The sequence below is a fragment of the Acomys minous genome (genome assembly GCF_964271855.1).
Source record: "Acomys minous genome assembly, chromosome: 1".
Classification (NCBI taxonomy): Eukaryota; Metazoa; Chordata; class Mammalia; order Rodentia; family Muridae; genus Acomys; species Acomys minous.
The window spans coordinates 55,523,030-55,547,285 of record NC_140483.1 but is presented as its reverse complement, the minus strand read 5'-3'; the positions used below and the strand labels follow the sequence as shown (position 1 = coordinate 55,547,285).

The 24,256-nt window shown below is 51.2% G+C and overlaps 2 protein-coding genes across 6 annotated transcripts in view; one reads left to right on the top strand and one right to left on the bottom strand.

Moving 5' to 3' along the window:
- The first annotated feature begins 224 nt into the window (after positions 1 to 224).
- Positions 225 to 2,882, top strand: MYOG (myogenin). Of its 2 annotated transcripts, none has more exons than XM_084780415.1 (3): positions 225 to 761; positions 1,367 to 1,448; positions 1,992 to 2,882. In XM_084780415.1, exons 1-3 carry the CDS (start codon positions 291 to 293, stop codon positions 2,114 to 2,116), a joined length of 678 nt encoding a protein of 225 aa, XP_084636541.1. In that variant the 5' UTR covers positions 225 to 290; the 3' UTR covers positions 2,117 to 2,882. The 2 variants fall into 2 exon arrangements, with proteins under 2 accessions (XP_084636541.1, XP_084636542.1); XM_084780416.1 differs by having other exon boundaries at positions 229 to 761; positions 1,364 to 1,448.
- Positions 2,883 to 9,354: 6,472 nt separating this feature from the next.
- Positions 9,355 to 24,256, bottom strand: part of PPFIA4 (PTPRF interacting protein alpha 4) — a 50,305-nt gene continuing 35,403 nt past the window's right edge. For 2 of the 4 annotated variants that reach the window (XR_014781996.1, XR_014781997.1), the window contains 7 exons: positions 21,972 to 22,147; positions 16,811 to 16,908; positions 15,961 to 16,136; positions 12,482 to 12,550; positions 10,242 to 10,419; positions 9,977 to 10,086; positions 9,355 to 9,778 (listed from right to left, as the gene is read on the bottom strand). Coding sequence is in view for 2 of the 4 variants with exons in the window: in XM_084796151.1 (XP_084652277.1) it covers positions 9,729 to 9,778; positions 10,242 to 10,419; positions 12,482 to 12,550; positions 15,961 to 16,136; positions 16,811 to 16,908; positions 21,972 to 22,147 (747 nt within the window). In the remaining 2 variants the exon portion in view is untranslated. The remainder of the gene's footprint in view (positions 9,779 to 9,976; positions 10,087 to 10,241; positions 10,420 to 12,481; positions 12,551 to 15,960; positions 16,137 to 16,810; positions 16,909 to 21,971; positions 22,148 to 24,256) is intronic. The other 2 variants (XM_084796151.1, XM_084796150.1) reach the window with 1 other exon arrangement.

The following is a 24,256-nucleotide window of genomic DNA, read 5'->3' as shown; positions in this document are numbered from 1 at the left end:
AAATTACAGCCGACGGCCTCCCGACCCGTGCGCAGGAGCCGCCTGGGCCAGGGGCAGGCTGGCAGGGTGGGGTGGGGGCAAAAGGAGAGGGAAGGAGAATCACATGTAATCCACTGTAAACGTCTTGATGTGCAGCAACAGCTTAGAGGGGGGCTCAGGTTTCTGTGGCGTTGGCTATATTTATCTCTGGGCCCATGCCAGCAGGGAAGGTTTAAATGGCACCCAGCAGTTGGCGTGAGGGGCTGCAGGAGCTTGGGGGCCAGTGGCAGGAACAAGTCTTTTCCGACCCGATGGAGCTGTATGAGACATCCCCCTATTTCTACCAGGAGCCCCACTTCTATGATGGGGAAAATTACCTTCCTGTCCACCTTCAGGGCTTCGAGCAACCGGGCTATGAGCGGACTGAGCTCAGCTTAAGCCCAGAAGCCCGAGGTCCCCTGGAAGAAAAGGGACTGGGGACCCCTGAGCACTGTCCAGGCCAGTGCCTGCCATGGGCGTGTAAGGTGTGTAAGAGGAAGTCTGTGTCTGTGGACCGGCGGAGGGCAGCCACGCTGAGGGAGAAGCGCAGGCTCAAGAAAGTGAATGAGGCCTTCGAGGCACTGAAGAGGAGCACCCTGCTGAACCCTAACCAGCGGCTGCCTAAGGTGGAGATCCTGCGCAGCGCCATCCAGTACATTGAGCGCCTACAGGCCTTGCTCAGCTCCCTCAACCAGGAGGAGCGAGATCTCCGCTACCGAGGCGGGGGCGGGCCCCAGCCCGTGGTAAGTGGCTGGTGCGCCAGTCCCAGGGATAGGGCCAGAGGGAGGTGCCTGGTCAGCCTCCGGGCCACCAGAACCGGAACAGGTGCAAAGTAGAGCCCTGGGGATCCCGGGACCCCATTGCTTGTCAGCTAGGCTGTCCAGCAACCTTCTGTGCTCATACTGTGTCCAGACCAGACAAAGGCAGTGGATGGTAAATATGGATGGGGTCGGGGTGGACTGGCACAAGAGAGCAGAAGAGGCCCAGAAACAAACCTGCAGTAAGCTCGTAGGTGAGCCTAGGTGAAGGTGAGAAAAGGCCAGGCCGAGTGGCCAAGGAAACCTGCTTTGCCCCATGTAAGTCCACAATCTTCATATTTGAGCTGACGAAACACATTAGAATCTCTGCTGGCCTCCTCTGAGGCCACTATAATAAAGTACTCTGACTTACCACTCTTGTCGCCCCTCCCCCCCAAGGCAAAATTCTCACCCTAGCAGGCAGGAAAGACCTAGAAGTAGAGTTGTCTATGGTAACATTGTAGATAACCTACCTTGTACAGCAGGCGGAGAGGTACACCTGAGAATGGTAGTAGACCTGACCTTGGACTTCGGTTTTGTCTTGCAAGCAGGTGCCCAGTGAATGCAGCTCCCACAGCGCCTCCTGCAGCCCAGAGTGGGGCAGTGCACTGGAGTTCGGTCCCAACCCAGGAGGTAAGTGAATCTTGACCCTAGTTAACAACAAGGCTCAAATCCCTTAATCCCTAACCAGGCTAGGCTGTTCTCTGACCTTATTCCGTGTTCCAACCTTTTCTGCCGCTTTTCCAGGAACCTGAGGCCCCCAACGGGTAGGCTGGACACCCTGTGTCTCCCTGTAGAATTGACCAGCTAAGGAAAGGAGTACTCAGAGCTTCCAGTAGCTTCCCAGCTGGTGTCCGACCTCAGGGGGAAGAGCCAGTCCCCGCCCCAGGGGTCCCTGGGAATTGCTGAGTCAATGTTGCAAAACCGGGACCAGTTCCCTAGGATAGACTATCCTGGCTTCGCCTTGGGGGAGCCACTTCCAAAACTTAACTGCGTTAGAGGCAGCACACAAGTATACACACACACACACACACACACACACACACACACACACAGCATGGGGAGTGCTAGTGGCTGGAGAGTGGGGCACTCCACAGCTCGTGAGTCTTTGTCCTGTGTCATCTCAAGGGTCCCAAACCCCTTGCCCAGGAAGCATTCCCTGCTTTCTCCTTACAGATCATCTGCTCGCAGCAGCCGACCCTACAGATGCGCACAACCTGCACTCCCTGACCTCCATCGTGGACAGCATCACAGTGGAGGATATGTCTGTTGCCTTCCCAGATGAAACCATGCCCAACTGAGATGGTCTCCCAGGCTGGGTGTCCATGTGAGCCCCCAAGTTGGTGTCCAAGGCCACCAGTTCTGCAACAGGGGCCTTTTAAGTGGGGTTGTCCTACAGCTCTGGGGCTGCCACAGGCCAGACTACCCACTCCCCATTCATAGAAGGCTAACACCCAGCCCAGCAAAGGAATGGATGCCCTCACTGATCTGGCTCCTTCTAGCAGGGAGCATCCCCTTCCAAGGAGAGAAAGACGGAGTTCAAAGAGCCCTCTTGTTGATGTCCCCCAATGGGGCACACTCAGGAGCTTCCTTTTTTTAAAAATCATAATACGCCTCTTATTCCACACACCCCCCCAAATGAGAGACAGTTTGAGGGGCGGAGACAGTGCCCTGACCTGGACAAGTGCGCACATGTCTTCTAGTCTCCCCCTGGTGTCAGTGGCTGGGCTGGGCCTGCCCTGAGTTAAGGGAAAATGGGGAGGAACTGTTCCAACGTCACTGGGGGGTGGGGGGAGGGTGGGGAAAGTATTTGCAGTGGGTACTGGGGACCTCCCAGTGGTTTGTGTATTGTTTATTGTTTTGTGTGTTGTTTGTAAAGCTGCCATCTGACCAAGGTCTCCTGTGCTGATGTTGCCAGGGGCAGGCAGGGAAAAGGGGTGGGGGCCCTTGGGGTGACTTCTTTTGTTAACTAGTATTGTGTGGTTTTGCCAACTCTTTTTGTAATTCTTTTGCTAACTTATTTGGATTTCCTTTTTTTAAAAAACAAATAAAGACCGGTTGCTATCAGAGTGTCTACAATGATGTATCAGGAGGGGAGACGCTGAAAACACCATGCCTTCCCCCTTGGAGGTCCAGATACGCGAGGGGAGTGAGGCATTCATGGGAGTGGATCATGCGAGCGGAGTTGAAGTCCTGATCAGATCATTAGATGCAGAAACAAGACCAGATTCCTTAGAAGTCCTGAGCACCCAGGGGCAGGCCTGCAAAGCACTCTGTTGTATTTTAATTTTAATTCAACATCATTCACAGTCTGCTGTGTTCCCATCTACAGCCCAGTAGGCCCACTGAGCATGCTCGCTTGCCTTGTGCTCAGCCCACAAGCTAGGGGTGTGGAGCTGGGTTTGTGCCTGGACTTCTCTTCCTCAGCTCTGTCTCCCCTGGATCCACATCACCTTAAGCTCTATAGAGAAGTAGGAAGTGACCACACAGAGCCAATGGGTGTGGCCAGACACTGTCATTTCTTCATAGGACCAATAACATGTCCCCTTACCACTTTCTGCCCTTCCCTCCAGAGACAGGGATATTCCTGTCCCCGCCTACAGCTCAAAGATGAGGGGGTGGGGGGGAGTCTGCTGAGGGAGCTGGGAGAAGCCAGGGTTCTCATCACTTGGGATGCTACCATTTCAAAGACGAGCTTCCCAAGGGCAGAAGGTGGGTGGGGAGCAGAGTGGGAAGATGATGGCTGGAGACTGGGTAAGATTCAGCAGAGGGGTTGAAAGGACCAAGGACACCAACTCCGTGCCGCTCGTCTGGTTTACTACAGGATGGTCTCCAAACCATTGCAGACAGGGATTCAGTGCTTGGTACATCCTGGGCCCTCTCCAGTTCTCTCGGGCCCTTTGGCAACTGACCTGAGCCAGTTTAAGAGAGAGCAGTTGCTGATGGCCATTCTGCACTTGCTCGAGCTCAGCTGGGCCCCTCCTTACCTGGAGATCTATACCTAGAGAAGATGGCATGAGAAAGACTTGGCAGAGCCTCGGGCAGCTTGAGAGGGTGAGAAGTTGGGTTCCCATCAAGGTCTGTTTGTCTCATATAAGCAATCATCCATCCTGCTTGTGAGGTTTGCTTTGCTTTGCGTTTTTCTTTCTTTCTAGGTTGTGTGTGTGTGTGTGTGTGTGTGTGTGTGTGTGTGTGTGTGTGTGTGTGTGTGTGTGTTTGAATTTGGTCTTCCAGATAGCCTGGAGAGGAATAATATCAAAATCTAGCCTTGACCTGCTTGTCTTTGGGGTGAAGTACATATGTGCATTACCTCACCTTACCTCCCGTCTAGTGTGCTCCCTTAGGACCACCAAAATGCAGAACTACACAACCAGAAGGGGTTTTTCTCGGATTGGCTGTCCTCTGTCCCGGTCCCTCCCAGTGCTCTTGAGTTGCTACCACCCCACTCACTGCCTTCAGTTGTGTCCTCCTAGGCCCCTACATGGGTCTAAGTGCTGGCCAAGAGCAAGGGCACTCAGTGAAGAATACCATGGAGCTCCTGGGCTCCGGCCAGCTAAAGCCCACTCTCCTCGGTTATGTCAACTGGAAACAGATGTATATTCACACTTGAAAGAATAGCAGTGGCCGGTCACTAGAATCAAGTGACCCCCGCACTGGCAGGTGTCACCCACGGCTTGAAAATCCTCACGTCAAACTACGGCAGCACAGCCCAGATGTGAGTGACTAACCCGGCTGTACAGGAGCCCAGACTGCTTTCACTAAATAAATGCTATTAAGCATAAGGGTTTCCTTAGATTAACAAATTCTCGACCCTCGCAATAGAATTACAGATAACAGCCAAACGTTAATGAATAACAAGGTGGAGTTCTTTAGGGAAATTAACCTAAATTCCTTCATCCGTGGAAGTAACTACAATAAATCAAACCGGGTTAATCAAATCTTGTCTAACAATGGGCGCTAAGCACTCCACAGGAATAAAAAGACAAGAATTACTTGAAACGGGCATGCCAAGTGTTAGTGGGGACACAGGAACCTGTGTTTGGCTAATTATTATGAATTATATGCCCTATCTGTGCTCCCCTAGTAAACATTCTAAGGTGTAACTTCCCAGAAGAGCCAGGTGGCAGGCCAGAAAACCTTTCCACTAGTGCTCGCAGGGATAAGTGATTGTCCCAAGTGGTGCAGAAGAGCAACAGTACAAAAGAAGAGTCCCCTCAACTCAAGTCCGCGGGTGAAATGCTACCCTACCAGCCCTCACAGGTCATGTCCCATGGACTTTAGTTCGCTGGCTTCTTGGGCTCAAGATGGGGTACAGATGCCTAAGCGGACATGGTAAGGACATGTCAGTTCCCTTGGTGACACGAGATGTACCTCTTCCCTGCACTCTCTCAGCAATGGGTGACCATCCTGACACAGACTCCTTGCCTCTCACTCTGTTTAGAACATTTTCAGAGAGAGTAAAGGAAAACATTCTAAGGACCCTTCCTTGGTTTCTACAAACGCTGAAGAAACAGGATGCTGGGTCTTAGCTGGAGCTCAGCATGCCTGAACTTCCATTTCCATACTGGTCTGCTTTTCCTATATCCCCAGCCCAGCGGCTGGCAACACTGGGAAGTCACGGTGCTCTGGACCCTTCAGACCTCTCTCCGGCTACTAGAGCTAATCAGCTCCACCTTTGACCGTGACGGGTGGGGCACTGAGAGGCTTGTAGACACTAGACCGGCACACCTTACTGCTTCTTCTTGCCTTGCCTAGGCTCTGCCTCATAAGGTATCTGCCTTTCTTCCTGTCACCTGTGCCCATCGACTCTGTCGTTCCTGCTTCATCAGTGTTTGGGGTGCCAATGGCTGTGGAAGGGACACAAGAGCGCAGTGTGTGTTGTGCCACATGGTTCATCACTCAGATGAGTAGACTATGGCCTCAGGATGATTGGCAGGTGCCAAGGGCCACCTGAGCGGTTACAAACAAAGGTGTGAGGAAAAGAGAATTGGGATAGCTGTAGAAATGAGGGTGCTCCCCCTTAAAAGCAGCGGCTACCTTCCGGGTACTGGGTCAGGAATTTACCATTTGCAGGTTACAGTTAGGGACAAGGCACTGGGCTCAGGCTGAGATTTGAAACCTTTATCTTTCCCCAGGCGTGTGACCTCAGCGTGACAATTTCCTGTTCTTTAAAATGACAATGATCCCACCTTGATGGCTCTGAGGATGAGGCAAATTCATCTGTTTACTACAAATTATAATTTGGATGTTTGGGTTTCTCCAAATTCATATTCAATTCATGTTCAGGGCTGGAGAAATGACCAGAGGCTAAGAGAGCTTGCTGCTCCATCTATCACAAAGACCCAAGCTTGGATCCCAGCACCCATACCATGATGACACAGCTCACACATGCCGTTCCTCCAGCTCTGGGGGACCCATGTGTCTTCTGACCTTCACCAGAACCCACACACACATGTGCACATTCACTTAGATTTTTTTAAAAAATTAATCTTTAAAAATACCTTATCCCTAATTGAATGGTATCAACAGATAGGTCTTCTGAAGGCGCCTGGGACATGAAGGCTGTGCCCTCATGAGAGGGGTTAGTGCCCTCATGAGTGGGCTGACAGCCCGCCCAACCCTTGTTACCCCCTCAACCTTTCTAACATGTGGGAACACCTTGAGAGTACCATTTCTGGGGTGTGTTGGAGATTAAATACTGGTGCCTTGACCTTGGACTTCTTCAACTCTAATATTGTGAGAAACACACTTCTGCTGGTTAAAAATAACCCACGTAAAGCTATTTTGTAATAGCAGCAGTCAAGTGTCTGGCACACAACGGTGCTTGGTGACTTGTCAGGTTTTTAAAAAATGAATATTAATCCTTTCAACAATTCTCCAAGACGAGGACAGTCAACTCATTCATTCAATGTAGAGATGGAAGAGACTGACCTGAGGAGCGCTGTCGCAGCCCAGTGCAGTAGACAGTCAAGGAGACCACACGCGTGCGTGTGTGCAACATGCATTGACTGTTCAGGGAGCTGAAGGGTGTCAGTTAACCTAATTCTACTGCAGTGCCAGCCACTGCCTCCCAGGAGAGACTCGGAAAAGAGTTAAAGGGTCAAGGCTCCAAAGGCAAGAAAAAAAGAGTCGTGGAACATTCTGTTAAGCTAGGTGGGGAGAGGAGAGTGCCAGGGAATAGCTTTCTAAAGCCACGCAGTAGAGAGGAGCTGGACCCTGAATTAAAGCAGTGGAGACCTGATGGGTGGTTTAAATAAGAGTGGTCCCCTGAGGCTCCTGTATTTGAACACCTGGTCCCTAGCTGCTGGAACTGTTTGGGAAGGGTTAGGAGGTGTGGCCTTGTTGGAGGAGGTGAGTCACTGGCCCACGCCATCTTAGGTAGCTCTCTTTCTGCCTCTTGGTTGTTGTCTCAACGTGCAAGCTCTCAGCTACTTCTCCGGCGCCATGCCTACCTGCCTGCTTGCCTGTCTGCCTGCCCTAAGGTTGTACTCTTCGCCATAATGGTCATGGACCCTAAGCCCCTAAAACTGTAAGCAAGCACTCAAGCAAATAATGTGTTAATCTGCTTGGTCATGGTATCTTCTCACAGCAAGTAAAAAGTAACTACTGAAATGGAGAGATGTTCAGAGGAAGTTGGGCGGTGGTGGCGGCTACCCCAGGCTAGTGTGAAAGGGTCTCAGTAGAGTAAGCCTGGGCAGATGAAACAGGAAACTGACTGAGCCTGACAGCAGGCTTCTCAACCTTTCACCTTGTTCTCTTAACCCTTGGCATAAGCCACCCTATATGTTTCTAAACGGATGCTTCCTTCCCAGGGGATAGCAGCCCCAACGTCCGTGAAGTAAAGCTGGAAACATCAAATGAACTTAGCATTGAAAAAAGAAACCGAGGCCATTTGTACATTGTCTTAAAACCAGGTTGTTTATTGGTACGTACACACCCACTCACACCCACACCCACACCCACACACACTCACACTCATACACACACTCCTGAAGCACTGAGCCGATACAGTACTGAGAAGGGACCTGGTGAGACACAGGAGGCTGGCAAGGAGAGCTTCGGTCACTGGTGACTCTCCAGGAAAAAAAAAAACCACATATATATTGACAATGAGGCAGGGGGTACACCACGACAGCAGCCTTTCATGCAGACTCCCCTATTTAATCCTCCCTGCTGACCCTGAATGTACCTGGATCCCCAGTTGCTACCTATAACATGGCAAACCATGAAAGGATTACATGGTAGAGGAGGGGCAGGGCCGACTCTCCCGCCCACATAGCTAGCCCCATAGAGTCTCTGGGAGTCAGATGGTACTGTCATGTTCAACTCCTTCCATCTTAGGATGCTGGCACTTCTCTATAACTCCAGCACTCGGGATGGGGGGGGGGGGGGGGAAGGGACAGGTTCTTTCTCTCTAACTGATTCATGGTCCACTCAATTGTTTCTCGTCTCCACCCCCAGCAGTCTCACTGGCGGGGAAGCAAAAACAATGGCATCAAGGACAGATGATTGCCTGCCCCAGCCAAGGTGAACCCATTTGGTCACCTCATTAGCCAAGCTTTCCTCCACTGAGCGGCAGGCAGCACAAAGGCCCTGAGTCCTTTTCAGACAGGGAGTTCTGGCTCATGTCTCCACCTGTTAGCCTAGGTGCTGCTCAGAATCCCAGTGGATGAGATGGTGAACCAGCTACCCTATCACCTAGAGGACAGCACTGTCCCCCACAGTCACAATCCAGGCACTTTCCCTTTCCTCTTCCATCAAGTGTCAGGTTCTATCAAGCCACCCTGATGGCAGGTCCTGAGCTTTCCCAAGGTTAAGGAATTGGTCTAGAAGAGGGCTGACTGACAGTCCTCCTAAATCTGTCCTGCCCTGACCATCCTGCCTGAAAAGGCAGATAAAACGGTGGAGGAGAGGAAAGATCCAGAATGTCTTGAGTAGTTAGCTCCTTGCCCCCAAAAGAACCCTGAAGGAGGAATGGGTGGTGTGAGGAGACACAAGGGAGGCTGCCTCAAGCCACTTTAGATTCCCTGGCCCTGGGACATGATTCGCTAAAGGGGAAGCTGTTTTCCCCTCTTCAGGGCAGAGGCAACAGTTCACAAACTGATCCACTCAACCCAGTAGCAGTGCCATTTGTGGCTGGGGCTAGAGGCATTCCTACCGCCCTTTGGGCTTAGGTTCCTAACCATCCCTCCTACGGGGCAAGGGGCTGAGGCGATTCCCTTGCCCTCACTCTTGGCCCAAAGCTCTGGGGTCCGTTTCCCGCGCATATTTGGGATTCTGCGTCATCTTGGGCACAGTTCCTACCTTAGTCTTCCTCAGTTCCCCTCCGGGCTTTATCCTGGAGGGGCTGGGGTATGCTACACCTTTCAACTCACAAGCAAGACTTGGAGGCATAGCGACCAACACTGGAGATAGGGTTTGGGGAAGAGGGGATGATACTTCAAGAGGGGGGTGCCAAAACCACTCAGACCATCCGGCACAGCCAGAGTGGGGGGGGGGGGCGTAGCGGGGACCAGAAGGCCAAGTAGTCCAAGCAGGACAGAGTCCAAAATGGCCTTTTATTGGCAGGGCCATCTCAATCCTTAGTCCGAGACCCTGGGTCTGATGAGCCCATAGTCCAGACCAAACTAGATCCAGAAGAGGGAAGGTGGCGGCCCTTCTCTCCCTCCCACGGAACCCGGGTGCCGCCACACACAGGAGACCTTGGCCACATCCACTAGAGACTTACAAAAGGGGTACGGAGTGGGACTCGGATAGTGGGGTGCCGAGGGAGTAGATGAGCATACTCTGAGATCCCGGGCAACTGGAAAGTCACAGAGGAGAGACTAGGAGCCAAAGGAGAAAGGGAACGAGCAGGAAGGGTCAGGGCCGGCTGAGCCTGCGGAACCAGGACACCCGCCCTGGGGGCCGTGGCTAGTCCCGGAAGGCGGAGAGCATGTGTCCGTAGAGATAGTGGGAGTGAGCTACGGGAGAAGAGAGAGAGACAGGCTCTGTGAGTGGAGGTGGTCCCCGGGGCGGGTAGCGGGTAGGTGCGACATGCGTCCAAGCACAAAGCGAAGCGGGAAGGGCAAGCCGGGCGGTGCTGCAGCGAGGGTGCGGCGGCAGGACGGGCCGGGGCAGCGGCAGGACGGGTGAGCGCAGCCACAGCCTGGCCCACTTACCCCGAGCCGGGGGCGCACCCCCGTCAGACCCGGGGCGGGAGGGTGGGGGGGTCAGCAGGAGTAGGTCCGGACCGTGGAGGGCTCCAGTCTCTGCGCCCCCGCCGTCCCGGCTGGCAGGAGTCGGCAGCGGCGGGAGAACACACAGAGCGCGGGTTAGTGCGCGCCCCCACCGCAGCGTTAGTGCAGCTCAGCCTCGGCCTCGCCCCTCTCCAGCCCGCTCGGCCCCAGGGTGCGGGAAGGAACCCCTGGCCAGCCTGGCACTCACCTTCCGGCATGATCTTCTTGGGCGGAGCGGGTGGGGGCTGTAACGGGCCCAGCGTGGACACTCGGAAGCCCGCCGGGAGGGTCTCCGCTGAGGTGCCCAGCATGCCACCGCTATGGTGATCCCGCGGCCGGAAGCGTTTCCTCCAGGAGGGTGCTCTGCGGAACACCTTCTCTTCGCCCTGCACCAAGAGGCACATTGGAGTTGCCATCCCGGTCCCTGGAGCTCCAAGTAGTACTACTTTCCTAATCTTCCCTCCCCAGCCCTTAGTGTGTCTCCTGTCGAATGGATGGGGGAGCTGACGGGGCTGATTACAGGGGCCTCTAACAAAGACCAAGCAGGAGGTCCCTCCTATCAGGTCTAGTCCAGCAGTGAACTCCATTGCTCTACTCACCCCAGCCTCCCCAAACTGAGCTCAGAGAGTCCACTGCTCTTCCAAAGTATTTTTCTTTTCAGGCTCCCATTGGGCCAGTCCCTGTACAGCCCCGGCACTGCTCCCCAGCTCCATTTAGGGCCTCAATAAGTGATCAAGACTTGTAGGCTGCTGTTCTTGGTTCAGCCACATTATTGAGAACATGGCCAATCCAGGCTTCTGTTTTCTTATCTGCACAACAGAATCCCAACATTTGCCTCACCTATTTATTTCTCAAGTTACCAAGCCCAGTGGGACCAGAACACAGGGACAAAGGTGGGTCAGACAGATAACCAAGGGACATCAGGGAGCAACTCCCACCATCTGGCTCCCCATCAATGTCAACCAAGTCTCCAAAGTCACTTCCTTTGCCAGTGGGCTCCCGGAGCCACAATGCCACAGGATGCCTCACTCCACGGGCCACACCCAGCTCCACCCTTCAGAGGCACAGCTCACTGCCTTGTGGCCAAGCCTTATCTTCCACCCTTGTGTTTTCAGAACCACACAGGACCCATGATAAGAGGCAGAGTGCGCAGGCACAGGACCAAATAGCCCTGTTTTTGCCTCAAGGGCTCCTCCCATCTCTCTTAGGACCTGTAATCTGTGCCGTTGGGACGACAAATGCTATAATTACATTTTAACATGCCACAGATCTGTCCTAGAGGCATTTTACATGCATTTTCAAGATTATTTCATTACTATTTCTTTCCCCTCACCCTCTGCCCTTGGTCCCCTCAGTTCCTTCCTGCCTCTGCCCTTTCTGTTTTCTTCTTTTTCTCTATTGTGTTCTATGCTCCATGGAGAAAAATACATGATTTGTTGTTGCTGTTGTTGTTCCAAAGAACATCTCCCCTGATCCTGAGTAGTGTCTGGGAATGCTGTCTGCCTCAGTCACGGCTTGTTAAATGAATGGTTAGCAGGAGTCCCGTTCCTTAATTTAGCAAGATCGGAAGATAGAGAACCTAAAAATAAGCCTGGGGGGGGGGGGGAGAGGAATACATGCATGCCTCAGTCTATCCGTAGAACAGTTTTGTGGAGTTGGCCTCTCTTCCTACCTTTACACAAGCTCCAGAGATCAAACTCTGGTCATTGGCTTGTACGGCAAGAGTTTTTACCTGCTGTGCCATCTCACCCGTCCCAGCTCTTTTTTTTTTTTTAACTTGCTTAAAGCCAAGTCAGCTAAGGAGGCCCTGACCAGCAAGGTGAAGGAAGGTTGGTGGCAGGAAAACAGGGAGGGAGGGAGAGGAGGGCGTACTGGCAGGCCCAGGCTGTGGCCTCAGAACAGTGAAGTCCTGAACTCAAGGGGAAGGCCTGATGAAATGGAGGCTTTTTGTTTCTGAGACCCAGAAGGGCAGAGAGATAGCTTGGATGCAAAAGTAAAGGCAAAAGGGTGAAGCTACAGGGAGACCAGGGGTGACAAAAGCCTGAACTTCTGTTTAGCAGGGTTGGCCTGAGGGGCAGCCAGCAGAGCTGTCGCTCTGTTCCTCAGCAGAGCACCTGTCCTCAAATGCCACACATCTGGAGGACAGGCTGCTGCAATCTTCACCAAGCAGGAAAAGGGTCTGAGATACATTCCATTCCAAGGAAGACCGTTAACCCTGTATAGGTGAGAGGGCTGAGCCTTGAGGTTGAAGATGCTTTTGGGTCTTATGCTTTAAGTAAGTTTCACAGAGACTTCTCCCCGGCTGCTGACATGCCTCCCCACCCCTTCCCTTCCCCATCCCTTCCGGCTTTCCTCCCTTAGGCTAGCCACCACGCTAGGAGAGCTCATGAACCTCAAGCCAACCAGCCAGTTACAACCAAGGCTAGGAATTCATATTCCAGTACTCACATCATCCAACTTCCTGTCTGTGCCCAAGGCCAACAGGTTATTGAACTCTCTCTCCATCACTTGGCGGGCCTGAAAACCACAGGGTGAGAGGGAAAAAGAGAGGCTCTAGTTAATAACATTTATGCTATCTTTTTTTTAATGTACATTAATTCAGTTTATTATTATACATTATTCAGTGTGTGTGTGAGAGAGAAAGAATGTGTGTGTGTGTGTGTGTGTGTGTGTGTGTGTGTGCGCGCGCACACACACACACACATTTCCTTCTGTGCACTGTGGAAGTCAGAGAACAACTTGCAAAAGTTGTTTCTCTCTTCACCATGCAGGTCCCAGAAATCAAACCCAGGTCACCAGGCTTGGTGGCAAGTGCTCTAACATGCTAAGCCACCTCACCAGCTCCACCTTTTTTTTTTTTTAAAACATGTGGGGAAGGGCAAGTACACGACAGTAAATGTATGGGGTCAGGGGATAACACGCAAGAATTGGGTCTCTCTACCATGTGTACTCTGGACAGAGCTCAGGTTATCAGGCTTGGTGGCAAGCACCTTTATCCACCCAGCCATCTCCACTTCCCCATTTGTTGAATCTTTCTACTGTTTCCTAGAATCTACGGGCAAAGAAGGGGCAGGCTTTAGTGTACTTAGCCCACTGGGAACCTCCTACCCTTCCCTGAGGCTGCTGCCTCTGGCAAATCACTAATATTTTGTATCCTACTAAACTGTTAACCTTGGGATTCTCTCATATGGGGCAAATTAGGAGGAAATGTCATTTTAAAGAACAGGACGGCAGAAGCCTTGAAGAGGCAGGCTTTACCTAATTTGGGGGAAAATTATTTTCATTAACTGGACTCAGAGAGTTACCAGTAAGAAAAGACAAAGAGGGCACGAAGCTGAGAGGGAAGTATCAGTAGACAAAGATGATTAAAATAAATTGTACAAATATATGCAAGTTCCGATGAATATGTAAAAATTATTGTTTTAAAGGCCTGTATTTTGTCTCTAAGGAGGACAGGAGGAAAAGAAATAAACGCTCACACCATGGGTAAACAAAACTTCCTAGGAGGAAGTAAGCCTCATCTGACAGGGTCCACATCACAAACCCAAACTAAAAGATTCCCAGTCATGGCTAGTGGGAGCCCTGAGCTGCATGGCACAACAGACACTTTTTCTAGACTCCTCAAAATTAACTCATCAAGGTAACTACCAGAGTGAGCAGAGAGGTGGCTCAGCAGTTAAGAGTACTTGCTGCTTTTGCAGAGGACCAGGGTTCAAATCCCAGCAACCACATCAGGCAGCTCACAACTGCCTGTAACTCCAGTTCCAGGGACCCAGCAATCTTGTGACCTCTGCAACACCTGCATGCATATGATACACCTACATACATACACACATACATGCAGGCACACACACATACACTAAAAAATAAATGAAAAGAAAGAAAGAAGAAATTCTGTCACCAGATATTTTCAGCCACTGTCCATGGAGGATTCCATACCAGGTCAGATAAATAGGTCTAGAAAATACTGGTTGGGGCTAGAGAGATAGCTCTTAGAGCACTGGCTGCTTTTCCAGAGGACCCAGGTCCGATTCCCAGCACCCACATGGCCATCTGTAACTCCAGTTCCAGGGGATCCAATGCTCTCACATAGACATACATGCAGGCATAACACCGATGCACATAAAATAAAAATAAATAAATCTTTAAAAATTTTTTTTCTTAAAGAAAGAAAGAAAATGCTTGGCAGTGAAGGAGCACACCTTTAATCCCGGCACTCCTTGAGGCAGAGGCAAGGGGATATCTGAGGCCAGCCTGGTCTACCAAGTTCCAGGATAGCCACAGCTACACAGAGAAACCCTGTCTCAAAAAAGAAAATGAGGAAGGAAGGACGGAAGGGAGGGAGGGAGGGAGGGAGGGAGGGAGGGAGGTGCATTCTGGGATAGGAAGCAAAAGAAAGGAAAAGCCCATATCTGGGGAAAGCATTAACGGCAGAGCTCTATCGGGACAATGTTTGTCAGAAGTGGAAATGTCGTGTCTTACAAATTACCTAAAAGGAAAACATTTCTTTTTGTTGGTTTGTTTGTGTTTTGTTTTGTTTTGTTTTGGAGACAGGTCTCTCTGTGTGGCCTTGGCTGTCCTAGACTCCCTGGTTTGTAGAACCAGGCTGGCCTCAAACTCACAGAGATCCGCCTGCCTCTGCCTCCCTGAGTGCTGGGATTAGAGGCATAGGCCAAGACGCTTGGCTGAATGAAAAGATTTCTGGGCAGTGAACGGTTAAACGGACAGCTAGCTGCTGCAGAAACACTAGTGAGAGCCCTGTGCAGGAAGGAACCTGCAAATGAAGTTAGAGGTGGGCAAATGTAGAGAGATTGCATTTGGAGGAAATCCAAACTTTTACTAGAAAAGAAAGGTTCCACGATGTGTTTGGACTGGTCAGTAGGAGTCACAACACACAGTCTGCAAACACACTGGCCCTCTGTGCTGCCAGTGGCCCCACGACCAACACACTGTCCAGGACCAAGAGACACCACGGCCCCACCCTCCCTCAAGCCAAAAAGCATCTGCTCCCAGAATAGGGAGCACAGCTAGTGGCTGGATTTCAAAAGCAATCTGACAGCTGCAAACAGTTCAGACAAGGGCAGCTAAAATGATCAGGGGCAGCAGCTAGTCCACGAGGGAAGGCTAAAAGAATTAAGCCCATTCTGTCTGGAGAGACAAAGGCTTGGGCCCAGAAGCAATATAATCAGAATTTATGAAATTCACAGTTCCTATAAAAGGGGAAAGCTGGTCAGATACACACATCCTCACCAACCTAAACTTGTAAGGAAGAAGCGGCTCTTTCCCCAGGGGGCAGCCTGGCAGAGACGTATTGAGGACAACTAAAATCAGGAAGTACTTTACACAACTGTGAGTGCATCTAGGATCCATTACCCACAGGAAGTCAGAAAGGCCAAAAATATAAATAGAGTCAAGAGAATTTAGATATATTTTTAGGTAACAGTTGAAGTAATAATTATGAAATGTAATTGAAGGAGATGGCTAATCTTTTCTGCTGCTGACAGGGAGACAAAGGCCTGGGATGGCGAGTCTCTGGACTGTGCCTATTGGGACTAGGGTAGCCCAGGAGCCAAGAGCAGATCCCTAGGGTGCCAGACAATAGAGATATGGGCTCCTTGATCTCCTGAGGCCCAGAGCTCATTCCTCCCTGTGAAAGTTGAGACAGAGACCAGCTTAAGGAGAAGGAAAATCCCAGCCTCAGCAATGAAAGAGGCTTGGGAAGAGCTGGGGTAACCAACGCACAACGGTGTGGAGACAAGAAAACATCTCTGCATGTGAAAGATACATATTCCACAAGAGCTTTGGCAATGCACAGGGACCACTCTGAGCACCCCCTTGAGACAGAAACACATACACACACACACACACACACACACACACACACACACACGGGTTGGGCGTTGACTGAAGAAGGGCTGGCTGGCTACCTGGGTGTTCTGTGTGGGGATTTGCAGAACCAGGGCCAGCGTGTTGTGGTCGAAGTTCTCATCCAGAGCCAGCAGGGCACCATGCACACCGCTCTCATGAAGGTTTCCTGCATAGTCCCTTAGCCCTATAGACTGGACCCAGTGAACCACCTGGTCATTGGTCCAGACCAGCACATCTGGAGGGCAGAGGAAGAAACGGACAAAAAGGAAACACGCGTGGTCCAGGCTCTTCTAGGTGTGGGAGTGGAGTTCCTGAGACGCAGGGCCTCAGTTACTCTGCTCTTCAGCTCCCACCCCATCCCTAACTTCCCACATCTTTCCGTCCCCTCATGGCATCTGGCCTCCTGCAGAGCCAGCTCCACCTCACCACATCTCTGCCAGATGGAGTCCCAGCATGGCTCACTCCCCAACCCAAGGCCAAAGCGGTCTTGCTCTTTTCTCTTTCAGAGTCTTGTCTAAAAGCTGCCTCTGTTCCACCCAACCTTCCCCCCCCCCTGGCCTCCAGATCACCACCTTCTATGAACACATCAGTTGGTGGCCACTGTCTGAGGGAGGTGGAATCACACCTGAGTGGGCGTGGACTATGTCTACTGCATCCGACAGGCTGCATGCGGTTAGGTTCGCCTCTCGGGTCTGCGGCTTCCCCAGGCTTAGGGTGGAAGCAGGCTTCCCCAGGCTGGGGTGGAAGCAGGCTTCCCCAGGCTCGGGGTGGAAGCAGGCTTCCCCAGGCTCGGGGTGGAAGCAGGCTTCCCCAGGCTCGGGGTGGAAGCAGGCTTCCCCAGGCTCGGGGTGGAAGCAGGCTTCCCCAGGCTGGGGTGGAAGCAGGCTTCCCCAGGCTCGACCAGCTTACCTTTGATCTCATGCTGGCTCTCATTCCGCCTCTTCTCCAGCTCTTTCCGGTCATAGTTCAGCCTCTTCAGACACATGATGCCATACTGAAGACTGGTTCTGCAGACACACAGCACCTGAGCCAGGGCCTCGGCGTAACCATATTCCTGCCCACACAGCCCCAGTTCTGTACCAGCCACAATAGGTACAGTGCACTCAGACACACTGCATCCGGCACAAAGAACACCCTGGTACCTCCCATGTTCCTGCTGCCGGGGCCTGCACCTGATCTGAGGTTATTTCCACCTCCTGCTGCTCACATTCCCCCCCCCCTTCAGGTAGGAAGGGCCTGTGTGGCTTGACTGTCACCTTGGTTAGACCGTGACACCTAGTAGATGAATCAAACGCATCCCTGGGATGTCTTCGAGGGCGTTTCCGGGGGTGATTAAGGGAGGTGGGTCCATCCTGAACACAGGCAGCTCTATACCACAGGCTGGGGACCAGATGGGATGAAAGGGGAGAAGGAGCCAGGCAAAGAAGCCGGACATCCTCTCTGCTTTCCCCTTCACAGTGGCCTCAAACAAGGAACAAAAATAAATCTGTCCTCTCCTAAGTTGTGCCAAGTATTCTGTTATAGCAAGAAGACGCTAACAAGGGGCCTGGCTGGTGGGAGGGCTTTGGGTGAAACCAGCACGTCTCTTCTTTGCAGGCCTTAGAACGATAAAGACGATTACCACTCAGGAGTCAAAGAAAGAGGAAGTCCAAGATACTTCTCCATCTTACCATCTCACTCAGTCCTTTCAGTGGCCTACAAGATGCTAGTGGATTTGCCCCCTTCCCTGCCCAACTTCTCTCCGCTGCAGCCATGCTGACACCCATGTTGTCCCTCAGACACAGCTGGCTTCTGAGGCCTGGGTACCTCAGGGCCTTTGCATTACAGTTCACACACTCTCTCTCTCTCATCACCTTTATGCCTTTGTTCAAACATCTGCTCAGTCCAACTCAACAGTCACCTAACGTAGACCCACACCATCTCTACCTCACGTGGACTCCCACATTAACTTGCTCTAATCCCCTCCCCACTCCTTAACTGTCCTGTCTCGCCAAGTCATGGTGGGGAGGGGGAGAGACACTGTTATCTCACTGGTCATAGATTTCTAGCACGTCATAAGTGCTCCATGATGAAATGAAACAATTTACACAATTTACTAACTATATCAAAACAGCAGCAGGCCATAATAAGCAATGAATAAGCAATAAGCCAGGCAGAGAACCTTGGGTTAGAAGGGACCCCAAAGTTCTTAGTCCAAGGCCCCTCCGAATCTAGGACTCACTATATGGCACCTCCACAGGAGTGGCTGAGCAACACCCTCCCCAAGTGCTGGGCAGCTTGCTCACACTGGGACAAGTTTTATGAGGGTCCTGGCTTGACTGGACCACTACTCTGTCCTTTCACGTTCCCCTTACACAGAGGAACAGAACGGAAGGCTCCTTCCAACTCCAATCACTTAAGAGATTAAATTATACGGACTACTCTCAAAACTCTTCTTCTTCTGCCTGGACCGCTCAGAGCTCAGAGGCACATGTCTAGGCTGCCTGTCTTTATTGCTTGAGCTGCCATTGTAACTTCTGGATGACCACAAAGAGACACAAGCACACACAGCCCACGATGAGAACTGCCCCTGACTTCAGTCTCATTGTAATCCTTTACACAGTTCCTGTGACTTTCAAAGCTGTTGTACAACACGGCAAAACTACAAAGCCCTTAAAGTTAGGTCAAGATAGGTTTGACAGTCAGCACTGCCACATCCTAACAGAGGGCACAAGGCATCTGTAAGATGGAGTGTTGCCTCTCCTTCAGGGTCGTCATGAGGATGAAAAGTGAGAATGACAGAAAGCACATCTCGGGGACTCAGAAACAGGACCACTATTAGGAGGCTAGGTGTGATTAAAGTATGTGCAGGATGGGATCTACCCAAACACCAGAGCCCGACTCAACAGAATACCCCCATCCAAGAAGCACGAGGTGAGATATCAGAAGATGAAGGTGTCAGCTGCATCTGGCTAAGTGAGCAGGTCGAAACAATCTCACCTGGATTCGTTACCTCTGTGGGTAAGACGTAAATATCCCTTTCTTGCCATAAAAGCAATGACTTGTTGCCAGGTGTGGTGGCGCACGCCTTTAATCCCAGCACTTGGGAGGCAGAGGCAGGTGGGTCGCTGTGAGTTTGAGTACAGCCTGGTCTACAAAGTGAGTCCAGGACAGCCAAGGCTACACAGAGAAACCCTGTCTCAAAACAAAACAAAAGACTTATATAAGCGTCTCCAAAAGCATCTCAGTGGTGCAAGCCTATAATGCAAGCTATTCAGGAGGCTGAGGCAGGAGGATCCCAACATCAAGGGTTACTACAGAATGAACTCAAGACCAGACAACTTATTGAAACCCTGCCTCAAAATACAAAAATCTCACAAAACGGCAGGGAGGCCCGGCACAGCAGCGCATGCCTATAATCCCTACACTTGAAAGTGGAGGCAGGAGGGTCAGAAGCTCAAGGTCATCTTGGCTCCATAGAAAGTTTAAGGCCATCCTGGGCTACATGAGTCCCTGTTTCAAAAAAGACAGGAGTGGCTGGGGGTATAGCTCAGCACAGGCATACCAGATGCCTGTTTAGAGACCACACACGCAATCCCACATGTTGCAACAGACAGAAAAAAAAAAATCCAAGCCAGGCAGCGGTGGTGTACATCTTTAGTTCCAGCACTCAGGGGGCAGAGGCAGGAGGAGCTCTGACTTTGAAGCCATCATGGTCTACAGAGAAACCCTGACTTGAAAAAAGAAAAAAGAAAAAAAATATCCGGACCCAAGAATATACTTTTGAGGCCAGGCATGAGGGCTCACACCTGTAACCCCAATGCTTGGAGGATGAGACAGAGGAACGCTGTGAGTCTGAGGGCAGCCTGAGCTGCAGAGTGAGGCCTTGTTCCCATGCTCCAAGAGGGAAAAAGAATATTATTGGACTGTTGAGTGGAATAGAAGCAAAGTGAACAGCAGAGGCGAGGTATGTGGGGACACCTCACAAACCTGAAGACCGAGACCTATGGTACTACTCTATACCCCGGTGGCAAGCTGGCTTTCTTCTCACTCCTCACAGCAGGACTGTGGGAGGGGCTCCAACCATCCTGGCAAGTCTGGAGGGCGTGCTCCAGCAGTCTAGGCACATGTCAGCCTGGCAGAGGAGTAGCGCATCTCCCAACCTATCAATCACCCAGGAGGAGACAGGTGCAGCTGGGCCTGGCAACCTCCCAGGCCAAGACAAAGACTCCCTTTCAGCGCCAGCGAGGGATGAAGGGCAGCGAAGACAGAGCTTCACTTCTCTGCCGCCCTTACAAGCCACTGTGAGGTCAGAAAGGCTAAGTAAGGGGCCCAGGACTTAGTGCCACCTGTGCTCTGCCATCATCCCAAAGCTACTGCTCCTTCCTGTGCCTCAGTTTCCTCAGCCATGAAGAGGTTAACCAGATCATGTCCAGATTTTCATTTCTATGATGTATCAACTGGAAGATGTCCACCAAGTCCTGGAAGAACTAGAAAAGCCACAAACACCCAGTGCCGCCTGCCATCTTACTAACTATTTGAGACAACGCCAGGGCTTAAGCGGTAAGTGGGGCTACAGAAAGCTGGATAAGAACTTTGGATGCAGTCATCTCCATCACCACCAGCCTCGCTCTCCAGTGCTGCCGAGACCAGACAGTGATACTGGTTGCTGCTAATGAGCTAGTTGGGAGGGAGGCTGGAGGGGCTCCTGTGTCCAGGCTGCAGCGTGCCCACAAAGCTTTCCATCTCTCAAAAGAAGGCAAAGCTGAGCACGGTGGCGCACACCTTTAATCCCAGCACTCGGGAGGCAGAAGCAGGCAAATCTCTGAGTTCAAGGCCAGCCTGGTCTACAAAGCCAGGCCAGGTCAGCCAGGGCTACACAGAGAAATCCTGTCTTGAAAACAAACAAACAAAAACTCAAGAGGTCAGAACTCCAGACACTCAGAAACTACTGTTAAAACATTGCAACAGGGGCTGGAGAGATGGCTCAGCAGTTAAGAGCACCTGATGCTCTTCCAGAGGACCTGGGTTCAGTTCCCAGCACCCACATGATGACTCAACAACTGTCTGTGATTCCAGGGGATCAATTTTGTCCTCTTCCGGCCTCCACAGGCAATAGGCACATGTGCGGTTCACAGACATGTATGGAGGCAAAACACTCATAAGCATAAAATAATAAAAATTAAAAACAAAATGCTAGTAACCAAATTCATGATTAAAAAAAAAAAAACACGGGCCAAACAAAATGTATCTATCAGTCAAATTCTATTCACAGGCTGCCAGCTTGGGACCTCTACTGTGACACATTTGGACAGATCTTTTTAGTCAAAAGAAGTTAAGGATTAGGTGGCATCCTGCATAAAGGGACATGGGTCCAAAGCAGAGGAACTCCCATCAAGGATGAGAAAGCACAGCAAGCTCATTGCCCCTGTGATGGTGGCAGTTTGAACACTTGGTCTCCAAATGGCAGTACTGTCTCTAAAGGTCACAGCATTCTTAGGAAGTAAAGGTGGAGAAAGTTGGTGGCGCTGAAGTTGTACAGCCTTGAGGTATGAAGGCCCTCACTAAAAGTGGGTAGCACCGCTCCCTGCTGGGGTCCTAGACTGTACATAAAGGAGAAAGCCAGCCAAGCACAAGCACTCATCTCCCTCTTCCTACTATGAACACCAAGTGGCCAGCTGCCTCAAGTCCCTGCTGTCTTCACTTCCGCAGCACAATGCGCTGTGCCCCAGAACTGTGAACCAAAGCAAGCCCTTCCTTCCTTCCTTCCTTCCTTCCTTCCTTCCTTCCTTCCTTCCTTCCTTCAAGACGGTTTTGACAGGGTATTTTATCACACACCCAAGGAGAAATACTGTACCTAAACTCAATGCCAGATTCCCTGTAAGCCTTTTTGCTTAACACAGAGAACGCAGCAAGCCCAAAGACAGGCAAGGAAATCCAGAGTGAGAGGAAACTCAGAGACGATGCTATTACCATCCAAAACAGGCCCCAGAAAGAGGCACAGGGCCCCATCATCTCTGAAGACAGAGCCCCAGGGCTCGGGGGAATGCCACACACCAGGGAAGGTGGCCCTGGCTCCAGCCTGGCTCACCGATGAAAACTGTCCACCATCTTGAGGTGGACCCGCAGGTCCTTCTTGGTGAGGTGATCCAGCATCCGGGCATCCACCAGGCACTCCATAAAGTAGCTGCGGTACTGAGGGAGCCCCAGGCTGGGCAGCCACTCGTTGCCAATCCACTCGTGGTTCATGTCTCCGTAGGCCAGGGTCTGTGGACATGAGAAGGAAGAGGACACGGGAGGCAGCGAGGCAGGGCCAACAGGTTACAGATGCTGTGTCTATTTGGGAGAAACAGCAATCCACCCTCCACCCATGAGAGAGAGAGAACTGTTCAATTAACATTTCAGCTTGCAGGGCGTGGTGGCACACGCCTTTAATCCCAGCACTCAGGAGGCAGAGTCAGGAGGATCTTTGTGAGTTCGAGGCCAGCCTGGTCTACAAAGTGAGTCCAGGACAGCCAAGGCTATACAGAGAAATCTAGTCTTGAAAAATCAAAACAAACAAACAAACAAAACATTTCAGCCTATTTGTACTAAGGAGCTGGTAGTAATAGGAGGTAAGAGATGTATTTCGGGGTCTCAAAACAAGCCAGCTCCACTCAGGTAGCAACGGCCCACAGCAGCGGCTCTCACCTTCCTAGCACTGCCACCCTTTATAGTTCCTCAGGCTGTGGAGAGCCCAACCCCAAAATTATTTCTTTGCTATCTCAAAACTATAATTTTGCTACTGTTTATGAATCATAAGGTAAATATCTGATATTTGACCCCCAAAAGTGGTTGCAACCCAGAGACTGAGAACTTCCAGTCTACACCAATGAATGAGAGCATTTGTCCAAGGAGGAGAAAAGACAGAGTCCTTCCTGTCACCTCTGGAAGGCAATGTATAGTGGGGGGGTGTGGACAGCTTGCCGGCTTATCTCCGTGAGCCCCAAGCCTGCTGACCCAGCGCGGAGGTCAGAGCGGAGGGAACGTGCAGAAGATGACAGCCTGACTCTGGGCAATGACTATCCCCGTAGCCCAGGGAGTGACTAAATGTTCGCTGGAGACAAGAAAAACAAAACAACAAAAAGCAGAGGACAGTAGCCTGTACCTGGAGAGCCAGATTCTCTCCCTAAAGGCCTGACCATCTCTAGGTCCTTTGTTGACAATTCCTACTCACACTGTTAACTTTTCTTATGAAGCCCGCTCTACAAGGCGTTGACTCTGGACGAGAGCAAGTGGGGGCTCCTTGACCATTGAGCTTCAGAAAGGCTCAGCAACCCTCTACCACCTTTCCTTTGCCCTGCTTGATGTTTTCAAACTGAAAAATCCTATTTTATAAGGAAAATTTCCCCTGCACCCTGTTCCCCCTGTCCCTCCCACACAAAACTGCTATGCTCTATTGTCTACCGTGTTTCTACTCTAAGAAAGAAGGCTTTAGGCAGGCGCTGGTGGCGCACGCCTGTAATCCCAGCACTCAGGGAGGCAGAGGCAGGCGGATGTCTGTGAGTTCAAGGCCAGCCTGGTTCACAGGACAGCCAGGGCTATACAGAGAAACCCTGTCTCAAAATTACAAAAGCCTTTACAAACTTTGTGTGTCTTTTGATTTATCAAATTCTATACAGCCACCAGAATTAGCTTTTTTCACTTAACATTACACTTCTGATTGCTCTGCTTCATTCTCCACCATAGTGGCCACAATCCCACACTGTCCCTGTGTTTGTAAACATTGTCCTTTTAGTCCATTAAACTGTTCGTTGATATTATCCCTTACTCATTTAGAAAGCTTAGAGAGGCCAATCCTAGTGGATGCCCAGTAAATATTTGTTCGTGGGGTACATGAACCAAAGACTCATTCGCCAGAGTGTCCCTTGGAAGGATTAGAAATGGAAGAGGAGTGCATAAATCTAACCCTCATCATTCATGAACAGCGTCAAATTGTGAAGGGTTCGGCATGCTGGGGGCCCAGCCGCAAGCACTCCTCACCTGCCATCCTATGAAAGCAGAAAAGGATACCAGGCGTGGTGGCGCACGCCTTTAATCCCAGCACTCAGGAGGCAGAGGCAGGAGGATCACTGTGAGTTTGAGGACAGCCTAGTCTACAAAGTGAGTCCAGGATAGCCAAGGCTACACAGAGAAACCCTGTCTCCGAGAAGAAAAGAAAGAAAGAAAGGAAGGAAGGAAGGAAGGAAGGAAGAAAGAAAGAAAGAAAGAGAAAGCAGAAAAGGAATGAAAAAGGAATTTGAGGTGGTAGCGGGGGTGGGGGATGGGGGAGGGGAAGGAACTTTGTTCAGGGATCCACATGTGACAAAGACACACACACACACACACACACACACA